General features: G+C 48.0%; 1 protein-coding gene across 4 annotated transcripts in view; it reads right to left on the bottom strand.

Annotated features, from left to right (window-relative positions):
- The window catches only part of Gdnf (glial cell derived neurotrophic factor), a 25,893-nt gene extending 14,264 nt beyond the window's left edge, over positions 1-11,629 (bottom strand). The window contains exons 1-2 of one of the 4 annotated variants that reach the window (XM_021208609.1): positions 10,569-11,629; positions 6,005-6,181 (exon numbers count right to left, since the gene is read on the bottom strand). In XM_021208609.1, coding sequence (XP_021064268.1) covers positions 6,005-6,181; positions 10,569-10,629 — 238 coding nt within the window. In that variant the 5' untranslated portion in view covers positions 10,630-11,629. Of the gene's footprint in view, positions 1-6,004; positions 6,182-6,698; positions 6,921-10,568 lie in introns of those variants that run through there. The other 3 variants (XM_021208611.1, XM_029544182.1, XM_029544183.1) reach the window with 3 other exon arrangements.
- Positions 11,630-19,326: the final 7,697 nt, after the last annotated feature.

Genomic DNA, 19,326 nt, shown 5'->3' with positions numbered 1-19,326 from the left:
TCCCTCCCTCCCTCCCTCCTTCCTTCCTTCCTTCCTTCCTTCCTTCCTCCCTTCCTTCCTCCCTCCTTTCCTTCTTTCCTTCTGCTGTTAGATGTGAGTGTCCTGGGGTAGTGGGTTGTGCTTTTGTGTAGGGACAAGAGTGAATATGAGCTCAGGCTGCCCAGACTCAGCCCCTGAGTCTGTGGTTCCCCGAGAAGCTCTTCTCTTCATGAAGTCCTAAGACAGGAACAGTCAAGATTAACAAAGCAAAGGTTTGATCTAGGAGAATGGAAACATTCGCACCATGTCTGCGATCGTTCTTCATTGATATTTATATTGGAGGCAGGGTAACAAAGGCTGCTGTGCATCTTTAAACAAAGCCCAGGGGAGCCAGGCTTGGCCTCTTGTCATAGTTTAGACTCTAGAGCATTTTCTTCAAAGGAGAAACCTCTGTCCAGGCCCTGGCTCAGTGATTTGTGGGTAGAGGAAACCAACTGTTTGGGGGGGGGGTGGTGGTGGTATGTGCTGTGTGTGTGTGTGTGTGTGTGTGCGCGCATGTGTGTGTGTGCACTGCCTCTTCTGTGCTCCTAGACATGCCTGACAATGAACTTTCCATGCAACAACAGACTTAACAGATTACCACGAATGGGATTTCTCCTGTCTTCATCTGGGTGCACGTATCCTCTGGGAGAATTAGGAGAAAGCTTTCTACTGCTCTGGGGATAAGGGTTAGTAGCTTCAAGGGGGTTTGTCTATTCCTCAACTTCCACATCTGCTGTGCCCCTAATCAGGCCTGTGATGGTCCTGCTGATGATCCCCTGCCTTTTGGAGTCCTTCTGATTCCTTACGGTATAAGGTGCACTTCACTTGAAGGCATGACTTAAATCTAATCATATAGAAATAATCAGATAAGTCCAAGGTCAGGGAAAGGTTAGACAAAGAAGCCACCCCATGCACCCCACTCCAGCGTCATGGGTTGCAGAGGGGGGTGTTAAAGAAGAATAAAGGAAGCAGACAATCAAATGGATCTTGTGATTCTAGGCTTAAAAAATAGATTTTTTTTTTTAAAGAGGAGATTATCACCAGGACTGATGAAGCTGGAATATCTGTTGTAAGTGCATTACAAAATCAGTGTGTTCCTGATTTTGTAGCTGAACGGTGCTTGTGTAAGACATTGTGCTGTTCTTGGAGGGCAGATGTGAAAGTACTTAATGTTGTGACTGTCTTACTGTATTCTTAGATGGCTTGAAGGGGGAAAAAGAGGCAAAGTGCTCCAAAGAGACAAAACTTCCTGAGAGGTGGGGTGGTTGACCTCCGTTCTATGAATGCTTCTCAGGAAGGGGTCTGCATTGAAGAAACCCAGGAATACTGAGGCAGGAGGATCCATACATCTTCCTGACCAAGCTGGCAAGGCTTCTGTCTATTCACTGAGTCCTCTTATAGTTCAGACCCAGAAGTGACATGTCCACTGTGGCGTTCTCATTAGCACATACATTTGAATGATGAAGTCAGACTTTTTTTTTTTTTAATCAAAAAGCTAGTTAATCTGACTTCATTAGTTTGAGAGGTTTTGTTTTGTTTTATTTTATTTTATTTTTATTGGGGGAAGAATTGAAGTGAAATTGGCCAAAGTTGTTTTTTGTTTGTTTGTTTGTTTACAAAAATATGCTAAAAATTTGCTCTCAGCTAGGTTACTCATTGGATAGTCAAAAGGGACACTAACTTCAGTATGGTGTTTATATTTCCGTGCCCTTGAGGGTGAGTGGGTTGATTTGATTGTGCTCATACCTTGAAGCCTTTTAAAAACAGGAGCCCAAAGCTACCAGTAAGGAGATTGCCTGTGCTGAATGTCTCATTCTTTAGTAGCCGGCTAGTATTTGGCACATGTTGGCTGTGTAGCAGACGGCACTTGCTGTCACCTGCCTGCCTGCCATAGGAAATGGGGCACACTCATTTTTCTAGATCTCAGGAGAGTACTCCACAATCACCTCCCAAGTTCCCTCACATCATCAGGTGCATGCCCATTGCCCTGCCCCCCTTTACGTTCACCTCCCTGATTGTATGGTTACAAGTTCTGCCTGCTGCTCTCTAGCCAGTTCCCCTCCCTTTCCTTCCAAACACCTCTCAGATCCTGCTTCCTTGAACTTTCCCCCTCTTCTGCTCTCCACATCCCAGTGAGTTCATTGCCATTGCCGTATGACTCTAGCCAAAGGATAGATGTGTCTATCTGTCCTACCGACGACCTGTCCACACACCTGTCCACCTGCCTGGCTGGCTACTTATAATTTACAGCTAGATTAATTCTTGCATTTTGGATGCTGTCCATGCCTGGCAAATGAGAGGTGTATGAGGCGGCTTCTGTTGGAGCTCAAATGATTAATTGTATACTAAGTGTCTTCATTAAGTGAATACCATGAGTCCTGGAGAAACAAGGCCACACATACAGTATGTAAGGGAAGTTCCAGGAACGTTTCACTTTTGTCTCAGCCAATATTGACCCGTTTGAGCATAATGCTTGGGTTGACGGGCCTGTGCAATGTCCTCTGGCTGGCAGATTATAAGTGAGCCTTGAAAGCAATTTCTCTGGACAATGATTTTTTTTGGGGGGGGGGGCGTAAGAAAGAAGATGCTCGTCTCCGATCTCAAATAAGGGATCAGTGTCTCCTAAAAGAGTTATCCTCACCGATTTTAGTTTCAAGAGCCTCTTTCTAAGTGCCAGATTCCCTTTCCCAATTACCCAGGGACTTGATTTTCTTGCGTGCTAGACTAGCACTCTACCAACTGACCTATAGCCCTACCACCACACTTAATAAGTCATTTCCCAGTTGGTGTCTAAACAAGTTCAGCCCATGCTACCTGCCCAAGTTTCCTTCATGCTTAATTTTTTTGTGAACCAAATATGTACATTCATGAAAGGATGTTCTATATGGTCTGAGACATCTCTGTGTTACGTGTACCAGATATTCGTGGCACTCTGGTCAGTCTCTGGAATGAACAGGCACACATTAGTTGATGAATGAATATATATATATATATATATATACTCCTAATGTAAACATTTAGGATTGTATGTATTTTATGCTTTTAGTTGTTAGACAGGGTGATAATCAAGATGTGGCATAAGACTATAATGAATGAATCTTCAATAAGTTCTGAAAATCTTGAACAATCAGTTTTAGTCACTGGTTGAAGAGCATCCATCCCCATAGAGTTCCTCCCTTCCATAAAAAATGTATTTTAGTGGTTTGGGCAAACACTGGTCTTGGAGTCTGAAGACTTGCCTGCTGCCACCGTGGATTCCTGGCTCTTTAGATTTCATGTTTTCAGCTCTTAGAACCAGAAACCTTTTGTTTCAGCTTTAAAATGCTATGACACCTGAATGACAGATCTCTCATACAATCTCCAATCCTCCTTTGGAGAAGATAAGGCAGGAAGAAAGACAAACGAACAAGGGGGCTAGAGACAAAGTCTTGGATGCTTCCAAAGGCAAGTTTCTGAGTAAGTTAAAAATAGTCATGGGGCATATATTTTATAGCCAATCTCAAGACAGGCAAGTCAGTTATTAATTCTATCTGCTTGGCTTGCACTATGTTGGAATAGAATTTGGGATGTTTAACTTGTCCTGGATCCAGGGGAACAGATGCGGTCTCAAGAGTGAATGTGTGCAGTGGAAGACACAGTTCCGGTGTCTCTATGGAAAGTGTACAATGACTGTCTCTGTGACAGAGGTTCTTTTGCTTAATTATGAAATCCCAAGCACCCGAAGGAAACTACAGGGACCAAAATTTATAGCACCTTTTATTTTCAAATGAAATGCAATGATTTAATGGTTTTCTACACAAGACTTCACCAGTTGCTCCATGTATAGTGAGGATATAAATGTCAGCACTGTGGTAGGGGTGTGCTGACATTAGTTGAATATTTAAAGTCTGCACACTGTCGTTATTTTGCCTTCCCTGTACTGACAGCTTGCTGCCGAATTGAACATACCTGGAAAGAAGTCAATTGGCTTAGAACACAGCTCAGTTTCTCTTTGGGTAATTTCTCTGTCTAGGTTCTACTGGGTCTTTCCATAGACAAAGCAGAATTGGATGCATTCTGCTGTCTTGAACAAAATTGTAGTCAGAATCTTGTCCATAGATTCCTTAGTATCATTTGAGAAAGGGAGATGCAATCCCACCCCCTTCCCAGTGGGATCCAGACAGTCAATGGGATTCAATGCTATTTTGCTTGCTAAAAGGCTGCTTAACTCAGGTTTTTCCTAGGGTGTTATCAAACTTTGGTGACTCAACCTCGGGAACAACACTAGACACACCTGGGAAACATCTAAAAATCTGAACACCTAGGCTACACCTCAAACCCATTAAATTAGACTCCGGCATGCGATCGAGCCAGTATTAACAGCCTTTAGCATTCTTAGAAGACTCCACTCTCTTTTTATGAGTCTATTCTCCAAGGATGGTCAGGGGACAGGAGCATGGAGGCCAAGGAACAATCCTGGTAGCTACTGGCACGTGGGAGAAGAAAAGCTTCCCTTCTGTGGAGCTGTAAACTGTTCACACTGAGTTCTAAAGCCATTAACTTGTAAGAATTAGTGGGAAGCAAGCCCAAGTAGACAGGATACTAATATAGCAATTAAACCCCCACGAATTAATCAGAATGCAATCAAACAGTCAGAGTTCTCTCCACTGATATCTGAATTTGAGAACTATTATTATCTGCCATTCTGTCCCCGTCCCTTTGGTTTGCCCTTTTGCAATGGATACATGAAGACAACAGCAGAGAGGGCATTTAGAATTTCAATCGGAGAAATATTTGTACGCCCTAAACTTGTGATTGAAGTGAAGCTCTTTAAAGATGAGTTTAATTGACAGAAGGTCTGGGGACACATGCTTGAATTTCAAGGGATCAACTACGTTCCTTTTAAACCACAAATCACTCCCCAAACCCTTATAAAATTCTATTTCCCCCCCCTTTTTTTGACACTTATACAAGAAGCCAATTTCGTTGTTGAAATGAAACACAAAACACTTGCCGCACATTCTGCCTGTTTTCTTGTCCAGGGCCAAGGACTTTTGTATGTCCTGGGGCTGACACAAGCTAGGCTGCTTTCCCTGATGGCCATAACCACAGTACCCTCCAAATGCAAAACCTCAAAGCCACTCATTCTAAGGGGTTGGGTGGGTGACCACTTAGTATTTTGAGACTGTATCAACTTTTCTGTTGCTACCTTTTAACCTAGATACTTTCATTTTCCCTGTCACTCCTTATCTGTCTTTACCAGTATGGGCTTCTGAGGACTGGAAGATAGGTTGTATCAAATCAAACTGTAATTGCTCACTTCTAGAAGGCATTAGCATTGGGGCAGTAAATCACAGACTTGTTTTTAAGAGGACCCTGCATTTGTTGTGGTTGTTGTTTTTGAGTTAGCACTGTGAGGTGCGTCCTGAACATTTCTCCCTTTCAGTTCAATTTGCACTAGTCACCCTGAACTCTTTTCTACAACAGAACTCTTCCGAACAGATTTGAAACTAGGCAGATGCTTGCTCTGGAAATGGAGGTCCTTCTGTGTTTTCTCTCTGGCTGGCTTTTCTCACAAAACCCTTTGCAAGTGCAGTTCAGGATGAAAATGCAAGAGGGTTTTAGGATTAAGCACAGCAAGGCACAGTAAAATAGCCATAAAAGATCCTGCTGTGTATTCCTAGAGGGGCAGGGAAGTAAGGAGGGGGGCAATGTGTGTGTGCTCTGGGGGTGTGATGGTGGTGATAGTGGGATATTTGTTGATGAGAATGATAAAGGGACACTATTCCACATCCTCTGTATTCGCAAGGCGCCTGGGGACCCTTGGGCAGAGGCATGCAGCTGAGTACCCTTAAAGGCCTCAGAGCCCTTCCCCCTTAGCCCGAGGATGGAGAGAGGCCGCACAGCCTTCGCGGCTGGCCCCAGGTAACTGCGTGCGTGCGTGCAGCGGTAGGGTGCCCTGGAGTCCGCCGGATGATGCCCAGGGGGAGGGAACGGTTCTTACAGTCACTGGTCAGCGCGAAGGGCACGCGGCGGTGGCCGAGGGAGTGGTCTTCGGCGGGCGCTTCGAGAAGCTTCTTACCGGCGGGCAGCGGGAAGGCAGACGCGGTGTGGAGCAACACCAGGCAGACAGCCACGACATCCCATAACTTCATCTTAGAGTCCCGTCCGGCGGCGGCACCTGCGCAGGAGGGCAGCCGGGAAGAGAACCGCACCAGGCAAGTTAGGCTCAGACGCCCAGGACCCTGGTGCTGACTGCAGGGCAGCCTCTCCACCACTCCCCTGCCCCGGCTCCCAACTCACCTCCTCTCCTCCCGCACTACTTTTGACTCGCGCTTCCCTAAGCACCCGGCCCTTGCCCCTGGTTTACTGCCCGCCCATCTTCCTTCATCCCCCGTACACCCTAGGTGCAGCTCGCATTCCCAACGGGTCCACTGCTGACCACTCTTCGGTCCTCCAGCCTTCAGCTCCCAGAGGTCAGATTATGGACATAAACTTGTATCACAACTCCCGGGCCCGCTGCTTCTACTGGCTCGCGCGACACCCCACATTCCCTCGAGGGGGGGCGCACGGGGTAGCCCCCATCCGGCTACCTTTGCCGGGGTCCTGGACAGAGACCACCCCTCCCCTCCCTAGCAGCTCCCATATATGAGCTCTGGAAGCCATCCTTTCACCGATGCAAACAACAGGCTTTTTACCTCTGGGACTAAAATCAAGCTCACCCCAGGCTGGGCCTTTCTTCTTGCTAGGCAGGGTGTAGGCTCAGGCTTGGTGGAAACACTTGCCCTCCCTCTGCCTACCTTTTAAACATCCTGGCTAAGTGGGAAAAAAAAAATGTCACCAGAACAAGTTCACGTGAATTTGCAGACTTTGGCCTGCATAAAAGTGCCAGGTTAAGTCACTTAACTTCGAAAGCAGGCTTGCCTTAAAATGCCAGTTCCACTTCTTAGGATCATTAACTCACGAACAAGTCCAAAAAGTGCCCAATAAATGTTTTACCATTGCTAGTAGGCGGGGACTGGATTTATCTTGACATTTAAAGCCCTCCGTGGTATACCCGAAAATGCCCTTGATTTTAGTTTTGCAGCTTTGTGAAGTTTTGGTCCTAATTTTGTCCCTCTCGGCAGAGATGCTATCTTTCTGTCCCCCTAGCCACTCGAGGACCATAGTAAGAGTCCTGAACACCGAGTCCTTTGGACTCTTCTCTAGAAAGGAAGGCCTTGCAGTCTGGGGTGAGCTTGCTAATAAAGAAGGCTATCCTGGCTTGGCAAAAATTCCCATCCAAAGAGATGGGGGAAAAGGGATTGAATCACTTCGGGTATGGTGGTACTCTGTCACTCACAAGTCCCGTTCTTCCGGCATGGGGACCATTGGCTGGGGAACATTCTCAAATCAGGAAATTCATGCATTTTGATAAAATAGCCTTGGCATTTTTAAATGGAGGAGGGCAAATCAGTTTTCAGGTACACACACACACACACACACACACACCCTCCCTGCACCTTTCCTATTAGTCTCCAGGCTTTTGATTCTCTCTTCTTTCCGGGGTACATCCCTCCCGCCCCTCACAATCTCCACCCAGAATTCCAGTCTAGGCTCCTAGATAAGGCCACCAGGAAAGCGTTTAATTCGGCTGCCACCTCCCACCGCTGCGGAGACGAATTCATTTTCCATCCCTTGGGCGTCTGTTTTCTCCGCAGCTGTTGGGTTCGGAGATTGGGAAGCGACAGAACCACACAGCTCCGGGGTTCCGGCTGCGCGGGCTGGCTCGAACACCCCAGAGGAGGGGGAAAAAAAAAAGACTCCTCTGGCTCCTGTCCCGCGCGCAGCGAGCGGGGAGCGGGGGAAGGCAAGGCCTCCGGGGTGCTAGCTTTGCCAGCTCTCGGGTGCGTGCGAAATGGCTGGCGGTTCCGAGCGGCAGGGAGGCGAGGGGTTAAGGCGCGGTCCTGGATCTCCGTGCCCGTCGGCAGGAAGCGGCGGAGGCACCAGATTTCCCTTCCGCATTAAGAGGGTTTTCCCTTTTATTTATTTATTTATTTATTTTCCCAGTTTGGCTCACGGAAGGCTTTTTAAATTGGACGTGGCGAGCCTCGGTCAGAAGCGTGGCGACGCCGGCAAAGGAGGAAAACACTTGAAACATTCATTCTCTGCTTCGCCAAAGGAGACTCTCCATCTTTTTCTAGGCGAGCAGCATCGGGTTTCCCGAAAGCACCCCGCCCCCCAATTCCGAGGAGGTGCCAGGACACTCTTCTCTGAGAGACACGGGACCCGCTCTTCGCTCCTCTCTGAGCGGCTCCTTAGTTGGTGACACTTGCTTCCCCCAACCCCGGGGTGGGGATGGGGTGTGCGTCTCCCTGGATGCTCTAACAAGGAGTCCATCTGGGCCCCGCCCAGCATCTCTACTTTTCTTTTTACCGTTTTCTACCCTAAAGCGTTGGCCCGACTAGTCCCGGCCGCGCCTAGCCTTTGCTGCGCGTGCTTAAGGCACCGGCTCGTGAGGGGTACCAAGCTTTTACCCCGAGGTTGACTCTGCTAAGTGAACCCCATTCTCTCTCAGACTTCGAAAGCCGGTTCTACTCTGCATCTGGGATCGGCTCATCCCAGCAGGGCAGAGGGATCGCTCTGCGCACTTGGGCACCTGGTGGGACATAGGACTGGGGGCTGATGAAGGATGCTCAGAAAAGCCGCGGTAGGGACTGCCAAATCGCCGCTCACCGATTTTGAGTTCCCGGCACCAGGGGGCACTAGAAACCGCTCGGGCCTTGTCTTCCCGCGGCGGGTAGGCTGGATTGTCATTTAAAAATATAAAACAGTAGAACAGCCAATGTTTCTACCACCTATCCCCAAACTAGTCCAGGGACGTCCTTATGTGAACCCTCACTTTTCGGGCTTCTATTCTTCGATTCTCTTTTCCCATTTCCCCTCTCCTCATTTCACCTGAGGTGGTTTCTTGGCAACCTACTTTTAGACCCCCTGATCCTCTATCACCAAGAAAACTTTGCAGTGGGTGGCCGCTCCCTGTCACCAGTGCCCCCCCCCGCACATTTTGGGGCTAGCAAGCTGGAAAGTTTGTTTGGGATTTGCTTTCAAGACCTGGTGGCCTGGGAAGAGGGTTTTCTATAAACTCCTGGTGTTTCCTGTAGGGTCTGGGCATAAATTACTAAAAGATATGTTGTTTGTATTCACTGTGCTCAGTGTCCTTGACCTGAGGACGCATTCTCTTACCACTGCCCTATAATGGCCAGCCCAAAATGGAGAAAGGGAGAAAATCTGGGATGCTTCCCGGGGGGGGGGGGAAAGCCAGGGGTGGGTCTGTTTATTAGAGGACTCAAGGTAGAGTTCTAGGCCCCAGAACACTGGAATCTCTTGCAGATGTGGGCTAGAAACGCCGCGGGCTAACCGGACAGTACACACTTGTCACTTGTTTAAAAGACACCTCCCCCTCCAAAGCTCAGAGAAGGAGGGCATGGTCAGGGCAAGAAAGAAACAGGGAATCCTTCTTTGAAGGCTTGTGAGAGGAGGCGCACGATTATGGGTTAGTTGCATCTCCGGAATCGCTTAAACACATATTCAAAACACGAGGAAGCGTGAGTCGAGCGCTCTCTAACACATTCCCTAAAGGAACTGGCAGAGTTGCCTTTATCCCGGTCAAAGAGCACAAACTTGGCGAACTCCGGGCTAAGTTAGACAAGCTTCCCGTGGCAGGCTCATCCGCCCTGCAGGCAGATTCTGCTACAGGCAAGATCGCAAGCGGGGAGGAACCTGTTAAAGTGCCTTCCTACTCCCGATTCATGGGTTCCTTTTTCCTGCGTGGGGCTGGAAACCAACCCCATTCAGGAGTCTGCCTCGAAGTGGTACAAAGTAGTGTGTGGGTGGGGGTGAGGGGGTAGAGGAGTGTTGGGGGAAGAGTGCCAAAGAGAAGAGGAAGAGGTAATTAAAACAAGCACCCCGAAGGCCTGGCGGAGACCTGGAGGGTTCCTAAGAGTCGAGACAGAATCCTAAGGCCGAGGCGCTGTAAAGAGCTACTTCCCCAATCTCGACCCGCATATGGGCATTAACAAAGTTGAAGCAAAAGGCCAGAGGAGGGGAGGAATTCCGCTTTGCAAAATCTCTCTAGAGGAGGTGAGCCCCTCTATTTTTAGGTTCACAGCACCTTTGCAGCCCTCCTTCCCGGGGCTTAGCTTTCTCCCAGAACAGACCCAAACAGGCTCAACAGTAAGTTACACTCCAAGATATGATAACGCTGCAGTTGCACTCTGGAAAAGACGCTGGCGGCGGTGGGTTAGTAGCTAGCCAAGTCTCGCACGCTGGGTTCCAGGACTGTACCGAGCGAGGTAGGGGAATTACCTTCTCTGGCTTTTCAGGGTTCCAGGGCACCAGGGGCTCTGTCTGTACTTTTTTGTTCAAGCGGAAAAGACAACCTATCCTCCGCAAGGCTAACCTCCTCCGGTTCCTAGCCTTCCTACTTTACATTCGGTCGCCCGCTTGGGGTCCAGCCGCGCCCTTCAGCCTTCAGACGACACAGCAGACGCCCGCCCTGTCCCCTCCAGCACGTTTCCCCCTCTTACCTCGGATCCGGTCTCCGTAGACCCCCAGTTGGACATTAACTCCAAGTGGCCCGAATCCCATCCAGGAGACCCATCCGGACCTCGGGCAGGAGCGCGGGGCCCCGCCCAGAAGGTCGGGAGCAAGAGCACGCAATCCAGGGGTCGCGCCGGGCAGCGAGGACACACAGGAGGCGGCGGCCACCGTGCCAGCCGCCGCCGCCGCCGCGAGGAGGGCGAAGGCTGCCGACACCTCGCACACCGGCCTCCTGGACCCCAAGAAGACTAAGTCTGAGCAGCCGCCCCTGCCTTGGCTGAGGAGTGGCGCGGCTGCGCGCGCGGCGCTCGCTCTGGGCTGGAGCAGCACCGGGCCCCGGGCGCTGCGGGTGACTCCGAGGCGGTCGCCTCACTCTGCACCTCCTCGGGGCGCGGTGGCTGCTAGTGCGAGGCGGGCCTGTCTGATGCTGCCGAGGTCTTGCCTGGAGATCCGAACGAGACACCACGTCAAACCGCGCTGGCAGTCCCTTGAAGACATGAGGGCGCCAGGAGCGCAGGCTGGCCGTGGAGAGCCGGGGCTAGAGGGCCGGGATTGGGGAGTAGGGGGGCGCCGAACCGGGAGGGGGGAGGGGAGGGGTCCGGCGGCAACGCCGGCCTGAGTGTGGGGGAGGGACGGAGATCCGGGCAAGGGGCACCAGAGCTGCGGGGGCGCGGTGCAGGGTGCGAGTGGGTGACTCCGAGAGCCTCTTCACGGGGCTTTCAGGAACCGCGGCGGGGCTCGCGCTTTCTAGCGGGGGTAGATCCACAGGAACGTGCGCGGAACTCGGCTCACAGCAGCCCCAGGGGGCAATCGCAACTTGGTGACGGCGTCCCGCGCTCCGAGGGAGGGCGCTCTGCCTGCTGGAGGCTACCTCGGGGCTTTCCTCGTCCCCTTCGAAGGCTGTCCTTCCTTCTCCGAGTGTCCTGCCCTCCCGGTTTTCTGCAGGGCAGAAGGCAGAGGCGAGAAGATGAGCAGCCTGCACCGAGAAGTTTTCCCAGCACAGAGAATAAGTGCGGAACAGCCGGGAGAGGAGAACAGAGTGTTTGCCAGGGCACGCTGCAAGTGGGGATGCATTTATAGAGCTCTCACTGCGTGACGTGCCCTCCAGTGGCTTTTCTGATTCGCTTTCTGACCTAAACACACATTAGTTTAGTCCCCAGGCTAGGGCCAACACGGTCTCCAAATATCTGCTGGCTGAAGTCAGAGGCTTTGCATATCATGTATTACATGGCAGGCAATGAAGAAGGCTTCTGAGGTTGGCCGGCTTCTCAGACCTAGGCTTCATTTCCATGCTGTTGTAATACAATACCAGACGTGGGGTAGGCACATACATTTAAAAATCACAATTCCAGAGGCGTAAGATCACTTGATCAGGGAGAGGTCAGGGGAGGTAGGGCAGAAACCTGCCTTTGTTCAAGAGTTTTGAAAAAGTTATTTGGTGAACCTAAGCAAGGACAGGACTGGGTGCAGTTTCCAGGGAGAGGGACTCAGCCTTCCTTCTAGAGCTCTGAAAAAGGTGGAGAGGCCAGACCTTTTCCTGCATTGCTCCTGTTGGTTAGCTGAACACCAGGAGCCAGGAGCCTTCTTTGTAGAGGACAAGAGGAGGACAGGCTCTTGCACACCCTGCATATGGCTGAACTGTAAATACGTCCCATCCACATAGGCATGGAATCCGTTCTGTCTTTGATATATGCTAAATAAGGTAGGTCTCTGCTAGGGAAACCTGTTTACAGGCATCTACAGTAGGATCTCCTTAATTTTATTAGTCGGAGATGGTGAAAGCATAAACAGGCTCAATTGATATCTACACCACTCTCCTTTTATGACTCATCCGCTTGTTGGGGAGTATGTGTTCTGGAAGAAGCTGAGACAATAGATAGGGGTAATGTGTGTGACAATGTCGGGGGAAGATCACGTATTATTACAAGTACCCAGAGTCAAAGATCAGCCACTTTGGAGGCTTGTCAGCGAAGTTAGTGTGGGTGGGGAAAATTGTTCTTCCTAACGTTACCGAGATTGAGAGATTAAACCGAGTGCAAACCAGCTCTTCCAAACAACACCTCGCAGGGGAGCAGGATGCTCTCTGCTGCCTGCAGAGTGTGATGGGTGTTTCCTTCTTTGATAGATGCATGGTAGCAGTGTACATGGGCTTAGAAATGGGCTGAGGGAAAAGCTTAATGTATCCACGTCCAGTCCAGCATTATTTTGGAATCCAAAAACTGACTTGAATCAGTGTTGTTTTTTAAAATCATATATGATTTGTATTTTTTTTTAATTTTTTTCATTTGAAAGCTTTTCACTAGGCAGGCCTCAAAACAAAACAAAACAAAACAACAACAACAACAAAAACAACGCCTGAACTTATTTAGCTCTTGCTGTGTGCTAGGGAATGTGCTAGGCCTTGAGTACTGTGGTGATCAGGTGAGGGGCTCCAGGGGACAGATGCCACTGAGTTAACTGTGGAAGGAAGGCTGACCGGAATCTCCTCCATTCAGCCACGTGTCACCCAAAAGCCTTCCGGAAAGGCCACTCAGCCAGGCCTCACGAAAACTGGATTGAAGTCCAGGAACTGGAAGGTCATTCAGGATGCAGCTCTGGGCTGGGGTTATCCATCTGCCCCCTCAAAACCAGGCATCTGCCTGTCCCTACTAACTGGGCTTAGCCGCCTGGACGATTCAGCTCCTCGCTTGCTCCCTGATTTCCTCCTGGTGTTCTTTGGCTTCTGCTCCTGCTACCAACTGCAGAGCTCTCTGTTGATCTCCCATTTAAACTTCTTTAGTGCAAGTATCTGCTGCTAGGCACTCACAAAACATTTGAGCCGGACTGAACTTCTTAATCAGGCCTCCTCGGAGATGCCAGGTCACCCTGGAGATGCGCAGACCTCAGATCAGGTGCAACGCCAGGGCCAGCCATCTGAATCCAAATTGTTTATGTCTCAGAGACAACAGTTTTGGCCCTTTGCTGAGGACCCTGACTGGGTCAGGTTCCCACTTTCCTTTCACAGTGGTTGGTCACACAGAAAGAGCTGTGTCAATGGCAGGCACTTGGAGTCTTAGCTGTTCTTCTGTTCAACGACTTCCTTCCTTCATAAGCTTACCCTTTCATCCCTTTCATATTAGTTTCTTATCACTGTGACCAAATGCCTCACAAGAAGCAACTTAAGGGAGGAAGGATTTATTTTGGTTTTATGCGAGGTAGGCACGGTGGCTAGGGCTCTAGCTATGGTTGCAAGAGCTTGAAGCATAACATATCCGTGGATCAGGAAGCAGAGAAGCCCACAAGCTTCAATCTTATGACACTAAAGCAGTATTCCTGCCCTGTCCAGTTGGTTCTACGAGCTCTCAAAATAGAGCTCCAGTATTTAAACACATGGTTTTTTTTTTGGGGGGGGGGTTGGGGCTTTTACACTCAGACCATAGCATCATCCATAGACATGTGCAATTGGGGTGGAAAATAAAGTGAGAACTGGTTTGATGGGCGTGTACGTGATGGGGTCATGTGCTGGAGCCTGTACTGCATGCTGCTGGTAGAAACCCTGGAGAAAGCACAAAACACACTCAGATTACCCTAGGCCCTGTAGTGGACAATTCAACATCTCCCCTGTCCCTGCTTAAAGATGGATTTTATTTTTGTTTATGTGTGTGCAGGTGCAACACACCAGGAGAGGGTGTTGGGCTCTGGAAGAATATCCAGTGTTCTTAAAATTAAAGCTTTCTTTCTTTCTTTCTTTCTTTCTTTCTTTCTTTCTTTCTTTCTTTCTTTCTTTCTTCCTTTTCCTTCCTTCCTTCCTTCCTTCCTTCCTTCCTTCCTTCCTTCCTTCCTTCCTTCCTTCCTTCCTTCCTTTTTTCTTTTTATGAGACACTGTCTCTCTACGTAGCCTGGGCTGTCCAGGAACTTACTGTGAGACCAGGCTGGCCTTGAACTCACAGAGTTCTGCTTCCCAAGTGCTGGAATTAAAAACGTGTGCCATTATGCCTGGTGAAACTGAAAACATTTAACCTAGAGTTAATGTAAACACCATTTATGTCCAGGATTACCCCATGTACACAGAAACGGAACACTTTCTTCTGAAATGAACACTTCAGACACAGGTAAGCTAGAAGTAGACATTTGATGTCTTGGGAATAAGCATATAGCTTGATGTTATAACTTCTGCACCCCAAGAAATGGAAAGGGAAAGACACACAGCTCTGAGGTTCCATCATCTTGAGGACACAAGGACATGCTGGATTCGAACCTGGTCCTCCTCAGTGTTTGTGGGACTATTCTGGCGTCCTTAATGCCCTCTGACCAAATAGCAGTAACAGCAGCCATGAATTCGTTTGTGTGTGTGTGTGTGTGTGTGTGTGTGTGTATGTGTGTGTAGCCCTGGCTGTCCTGGAACTCACTCTGTAGACCAGGCTGACCTCGAACTCAGAAATCCACCTGCCTCTGCCTCCTGAGTGCTGGGATTAAAGGCATGCGCCACCACCGCCCGGCTGGGCTGTGAATTCTTACTTTGTCCCCAAATCTCTGCTTTTCATCTAGAAAACCCTGGTTGAGGATCAGAAGGAACAAATGCTCACATCTCTTCTGGCAAATATTTGAAGCTCTGGCTAACTTATTTCTCTGGATCTCTAGGTGAATGATGTCTAAACAAAGGTCTGTGTTTCAGGGTCTTAGGTCCCTGGGAAGAGAAACAAACACAACGGTAAAATGATGGAGATCCTTTCAGGGTAGCACATGGAAAGACCATGGCAAAGTTAGCCTCTCTCAGAGGAAGGCGAACGAGACTCACACGCACTGTGCCTGTGTTCTTACTCAGAGCTGTAGAGCAGAGGGGTGGGCAAGCCTGTGGCCTACACTCACAGACAGTCCCAGGAGAGTTCTCAATGGGATTGCTCAGCTGCTGTGCCTATGACTCAAATACCTGGAAACCTGGGGTCAAGATGGCTGAAATGGAAGCCATCATTAATCAGGGCAATTTCCTTTTCAAAGTCATTGCTTTATTGGGCAGGGATTTGTCCCATGCCTGCTTACTCCTGACCCGCCATTTTCACGGAAGAGATTCTTACTCATGACAAAAAGATAAATTTGTCATGACCACCTAAAAAAGAAAAAAGGAAAAGGTACTGCAATAGTCTTTTATTTTTATTTTTCCAAAACGCTGAAACGAGACCATCTCTTCATGGAGCAAACTGGTTTTCATGATTAGTCAATTATAGCTTTGGGAAAGAGTTACCGATGAGGTCTAGCAGTTTCTTCAACAAGGATCAGATTGGCCAGTGTTCCGTTTATTTTCTTTCGGGTTCCTGAGATTACTTTAAGAGACTCGCCTTTTTCCAGAAATAAGACTCTTATCAGAAAGTATGATGTTCACATTGCTCCCGTGCTTACAGAAAGTGGGGCCATGACATGCTGAGGTTCAAGGGCAGAGTCTTCTAGTCCAGGCACTGCATTTCCAGGAGGAAATCAGGGAGCGAGCGAGGAGCAGAGAGTGGAGGCAAAGAGTGGTTAAGAGGTAGCTTCAAGGTCACACCAGGTGAAGAACCCAGTTCTACCATTTGAGTAAGCATGGTTGAATTGCTTCTGTGATGTATATGTATGGGAGGGGGCACTTAAAGGGATGCTGTGTCCTCTGTTTTTGAACTTGTGACTTAGTGTAATTTGTTGAAGCAAGTCTCCACAGAAATCAATTGATATTGTTACTGGTAGCAGCACTGGACGACAAGCTGAACTGGGGTGGGGGGCAAACTTTTGACAAGGAATTGATGGTTGTCTTTAAAAAAAATTGAACTGAGTTTTTTTTTTTTTTTTTTTTTTTTAGCATTTCTTATATGAGCATGACATTTACATAATTTTCATATCTCCTTCTCACTCCAATTTCTTTCATGCCCTCCACTCCCATTCCGCTTCCTGACTTCATTAATTATTGTTTTTCTTACACACGCACGCGCACACACACACACATATATGCCTAAATATATTCTGCTGAGCCCTATTATTCAGTGATATATATATATATATATATATATATATATATATATATATATATATATATTTGATTGCTTAGACTTGGATAACCTACCAGGGATTCATCCTTAGAGAAAACTGAATTCTTTCTCTCTTAGCAGCCATTAATTTCCTAAACCTCTTTATTCAGGCTTGTGAGATTTCCCCATTCATACTGCCTTGTCGACTGGTGTCATTGTGTAGGTCTTCTTTAGGTGGCTGTAGTTTTGAGATTTCGTGGGAGTGATTTCCTTGTCATTTATGGAGGATGCCACCCAGAAGCAGGCATACTGGTCTGAGTCTCACCATGTTCCCACCCACTTCTCCTTAGGCATAGGGATTGGGTTGTATCTATTAGGGTGGGGTATCTCAGGGTCAAATTAGGGTATCTCCTGGTCAATTGTTTGATTGTGATATTGAGAAAAATAGTAAAGTTCCCAAGTAGAGCACAGAAAGTACTGAATGTGGCAGGGAGATTTGGGTAGAGTAAGTAGAGATTGTGAATAGAGAACTAAGACACCTGTTTCCTTTTTGTTTTGTTTGCTTTTGAGACAGACTCTCACCATTTAGCTTAGGCTGGCCTCGAACTTGTGACAGTTTTCATGCTGCTGCCTCCCAGTCTGTCATTGTTTTGCACAGTATCTAATGCAAACCGACTGGGACCTCCTTCAAAGCCAGAATTCACCAGGTAGCTAGAGAGTACTGCCACTATGGGAAACTGACTGTGAGCTAGGGAGTTGGTATGTAGATCAACAAGCTAAACCTGCCATGTGTTAACTGCATAGCAAGCAGACTACCATGCGGACTTCTGGAAAATGGATGACTTATGGTCATTTCCAAAGTAGACAAGGAACACTAGGGTGGACCCTCTCTCTGTCTTCATACTCCTTCCCCCAAAGACCTTCTCTGCTTCTCTTCAACGCTGAAAATGTGAATTAACCACCTAATGAGTCCTTGTAAACACTGCTGCGTTTATAGAAACAAATGGAATTTTGATCTCCCTTGAGTGATTGAGGTCAACCACCTTGCCGAATGAGCAGCAACGTTGGGAGTGGGGTTCCGTATTTTACATCCTGGCACCTCACTCACTTTACTGGAATGCTAGCCCCATTTAGCTGAAACTTGAACTCAAAAGCCCCACATCCCAACTGGGAAGAAGTCCTGCGGGATGCTCAGGTACTCAGAGAGACAGCTCTGCCTTTAGCCAGCTGTGGCCACTAAAGTAAAGGCAGCATCCTCCCTGTCTCAGCATCCCGGCCTCGCCTCCTTCCCCCATCTCACCACGTTGCTACATCTCTTCCTCTGACTGGGATACTGTGTGAACAGAGGAGGTAATAAACATGATTTTCAGAGTTGGGAAAGTAATCTCCGGGAATAAATCATACCGTTCTTGTTCTTCCCAGCCACCGGGGTCCAATTTAGTAAATTACTGTCCTGCATCAGTGCTCCGGGTGGAAGCGTAGTTATCTGAAAGAGTTAATGCCTCTCTCCATTAGTCCACTCCAGGGCATCATTTACACCGACACAGCATATGTGCAGTGCTGGGAGTTTCTTGAGAGACAGTCTGCTCTAGAAATGTAGAGAACTGATAGTACATGAAGCACCTCGGCAGGGTATTGTTCAAAGAATCCATCCTGTAAACTTCTCTGAGCGATTCCATGAGGTACAGCGCTAACCCTGACACTGAGAAGATTATCGATGGTTTCAGGAACTTTCTTTTGACAAGGACCAAAATGCTTACTATACATTTTTCTGGAGGTTCTGAGATTCTTTATAAGATTTCTTCTTCCCCAGGAATAAAGCTTTGATTCAATTATTTCATCCTTTTTTTTTTTTTTTAATAGTCATTCTCTTGACATTATAATGATGTGGCTTAATGCGACACTTTGTGTGTGCGTGATTATGTTTTTTTTCCTGGGTGCATTTCCTCTTACTAAAAGTGATGGTGTTTGTCTCTCTGTGTCCAGTGGCGTTCAGACCATCACATCCCCAGCATGAGTCAGCACGTAGTGCTTTTGCAGGATGACTTTGCTACGTGAAGAATGATGGCATCAAAATGGGAAGAGGGCTTTAGAAAGTGGGGTAAAAAGCAAACCCTTGAGCATTAAGGTGACTACGAGTCGCTGTTCTGCAGTGTTGGATGGTTAGGGTAGGGTTTGAATATAATCAGTTATTTTAAAAAATATATAGACCCAGGAATGGGCTGCGGGAGATGATTCAGTTATTTAGAAGCTTGGTGAAGAAATTATAATAGAAGATAGCCAATGCTGACCTTTGACCTACACACACACACACACACACACACACACTCCTCAGAGACACATATATTGGGGTGATTCACGTCAAAATGGTTGCCTGAGGGGAGCAAATGAATCTTAATATGCGGCTGTCACTCAAAACGCTTTTATGATATGTATTCATAGTTGTTCAGCCATCCAACAAACGCCCCTTAGGCATTTCTTTTCATAAGATTCTGTGTTGGCAGTTACCAGGACTCATAAAAATGTGTGAGATAGCATCTACACATCTATAGGGAACAACCACCTTGATGTTGAGGATGGGTTTGATTTCTGGCATTATCCAAATCGTCTGAAATCAACTCTAGTGGAAGAAAGACCATGATTAAAACTTCAGAGGCCGCTTGAGTGGTAAATCACAGAGGTGCAGCTTTTTCTTCTTCTCCTTCTCCTTCTCCTTCTCCTTCTCCTTCTCCTTCTCCTTCTCCTTCTCCTTCTCCTTCTCCTTCTCCTTCTC

Source organism: Mus pahari, chromosome 11 (assembly GCF_900095145.1).
Source record: "Mus pahari chromosome 11, PAHARI_EIJ_v1.1, whole genome shotgun sequence".
In the NCBI taxonomy this organism is placed as follows: domain Eukaryota; kingdom Metazoa; phylum Chordata; class Mammalia; order Rodentia; family Muridae; genus Mus; species Mus pahari.
The sequence above is the reverse complement of the archived record's forward strand: the minus strand, read 5'-3'. Positions and strand labels throughout refer to the sequence as shown.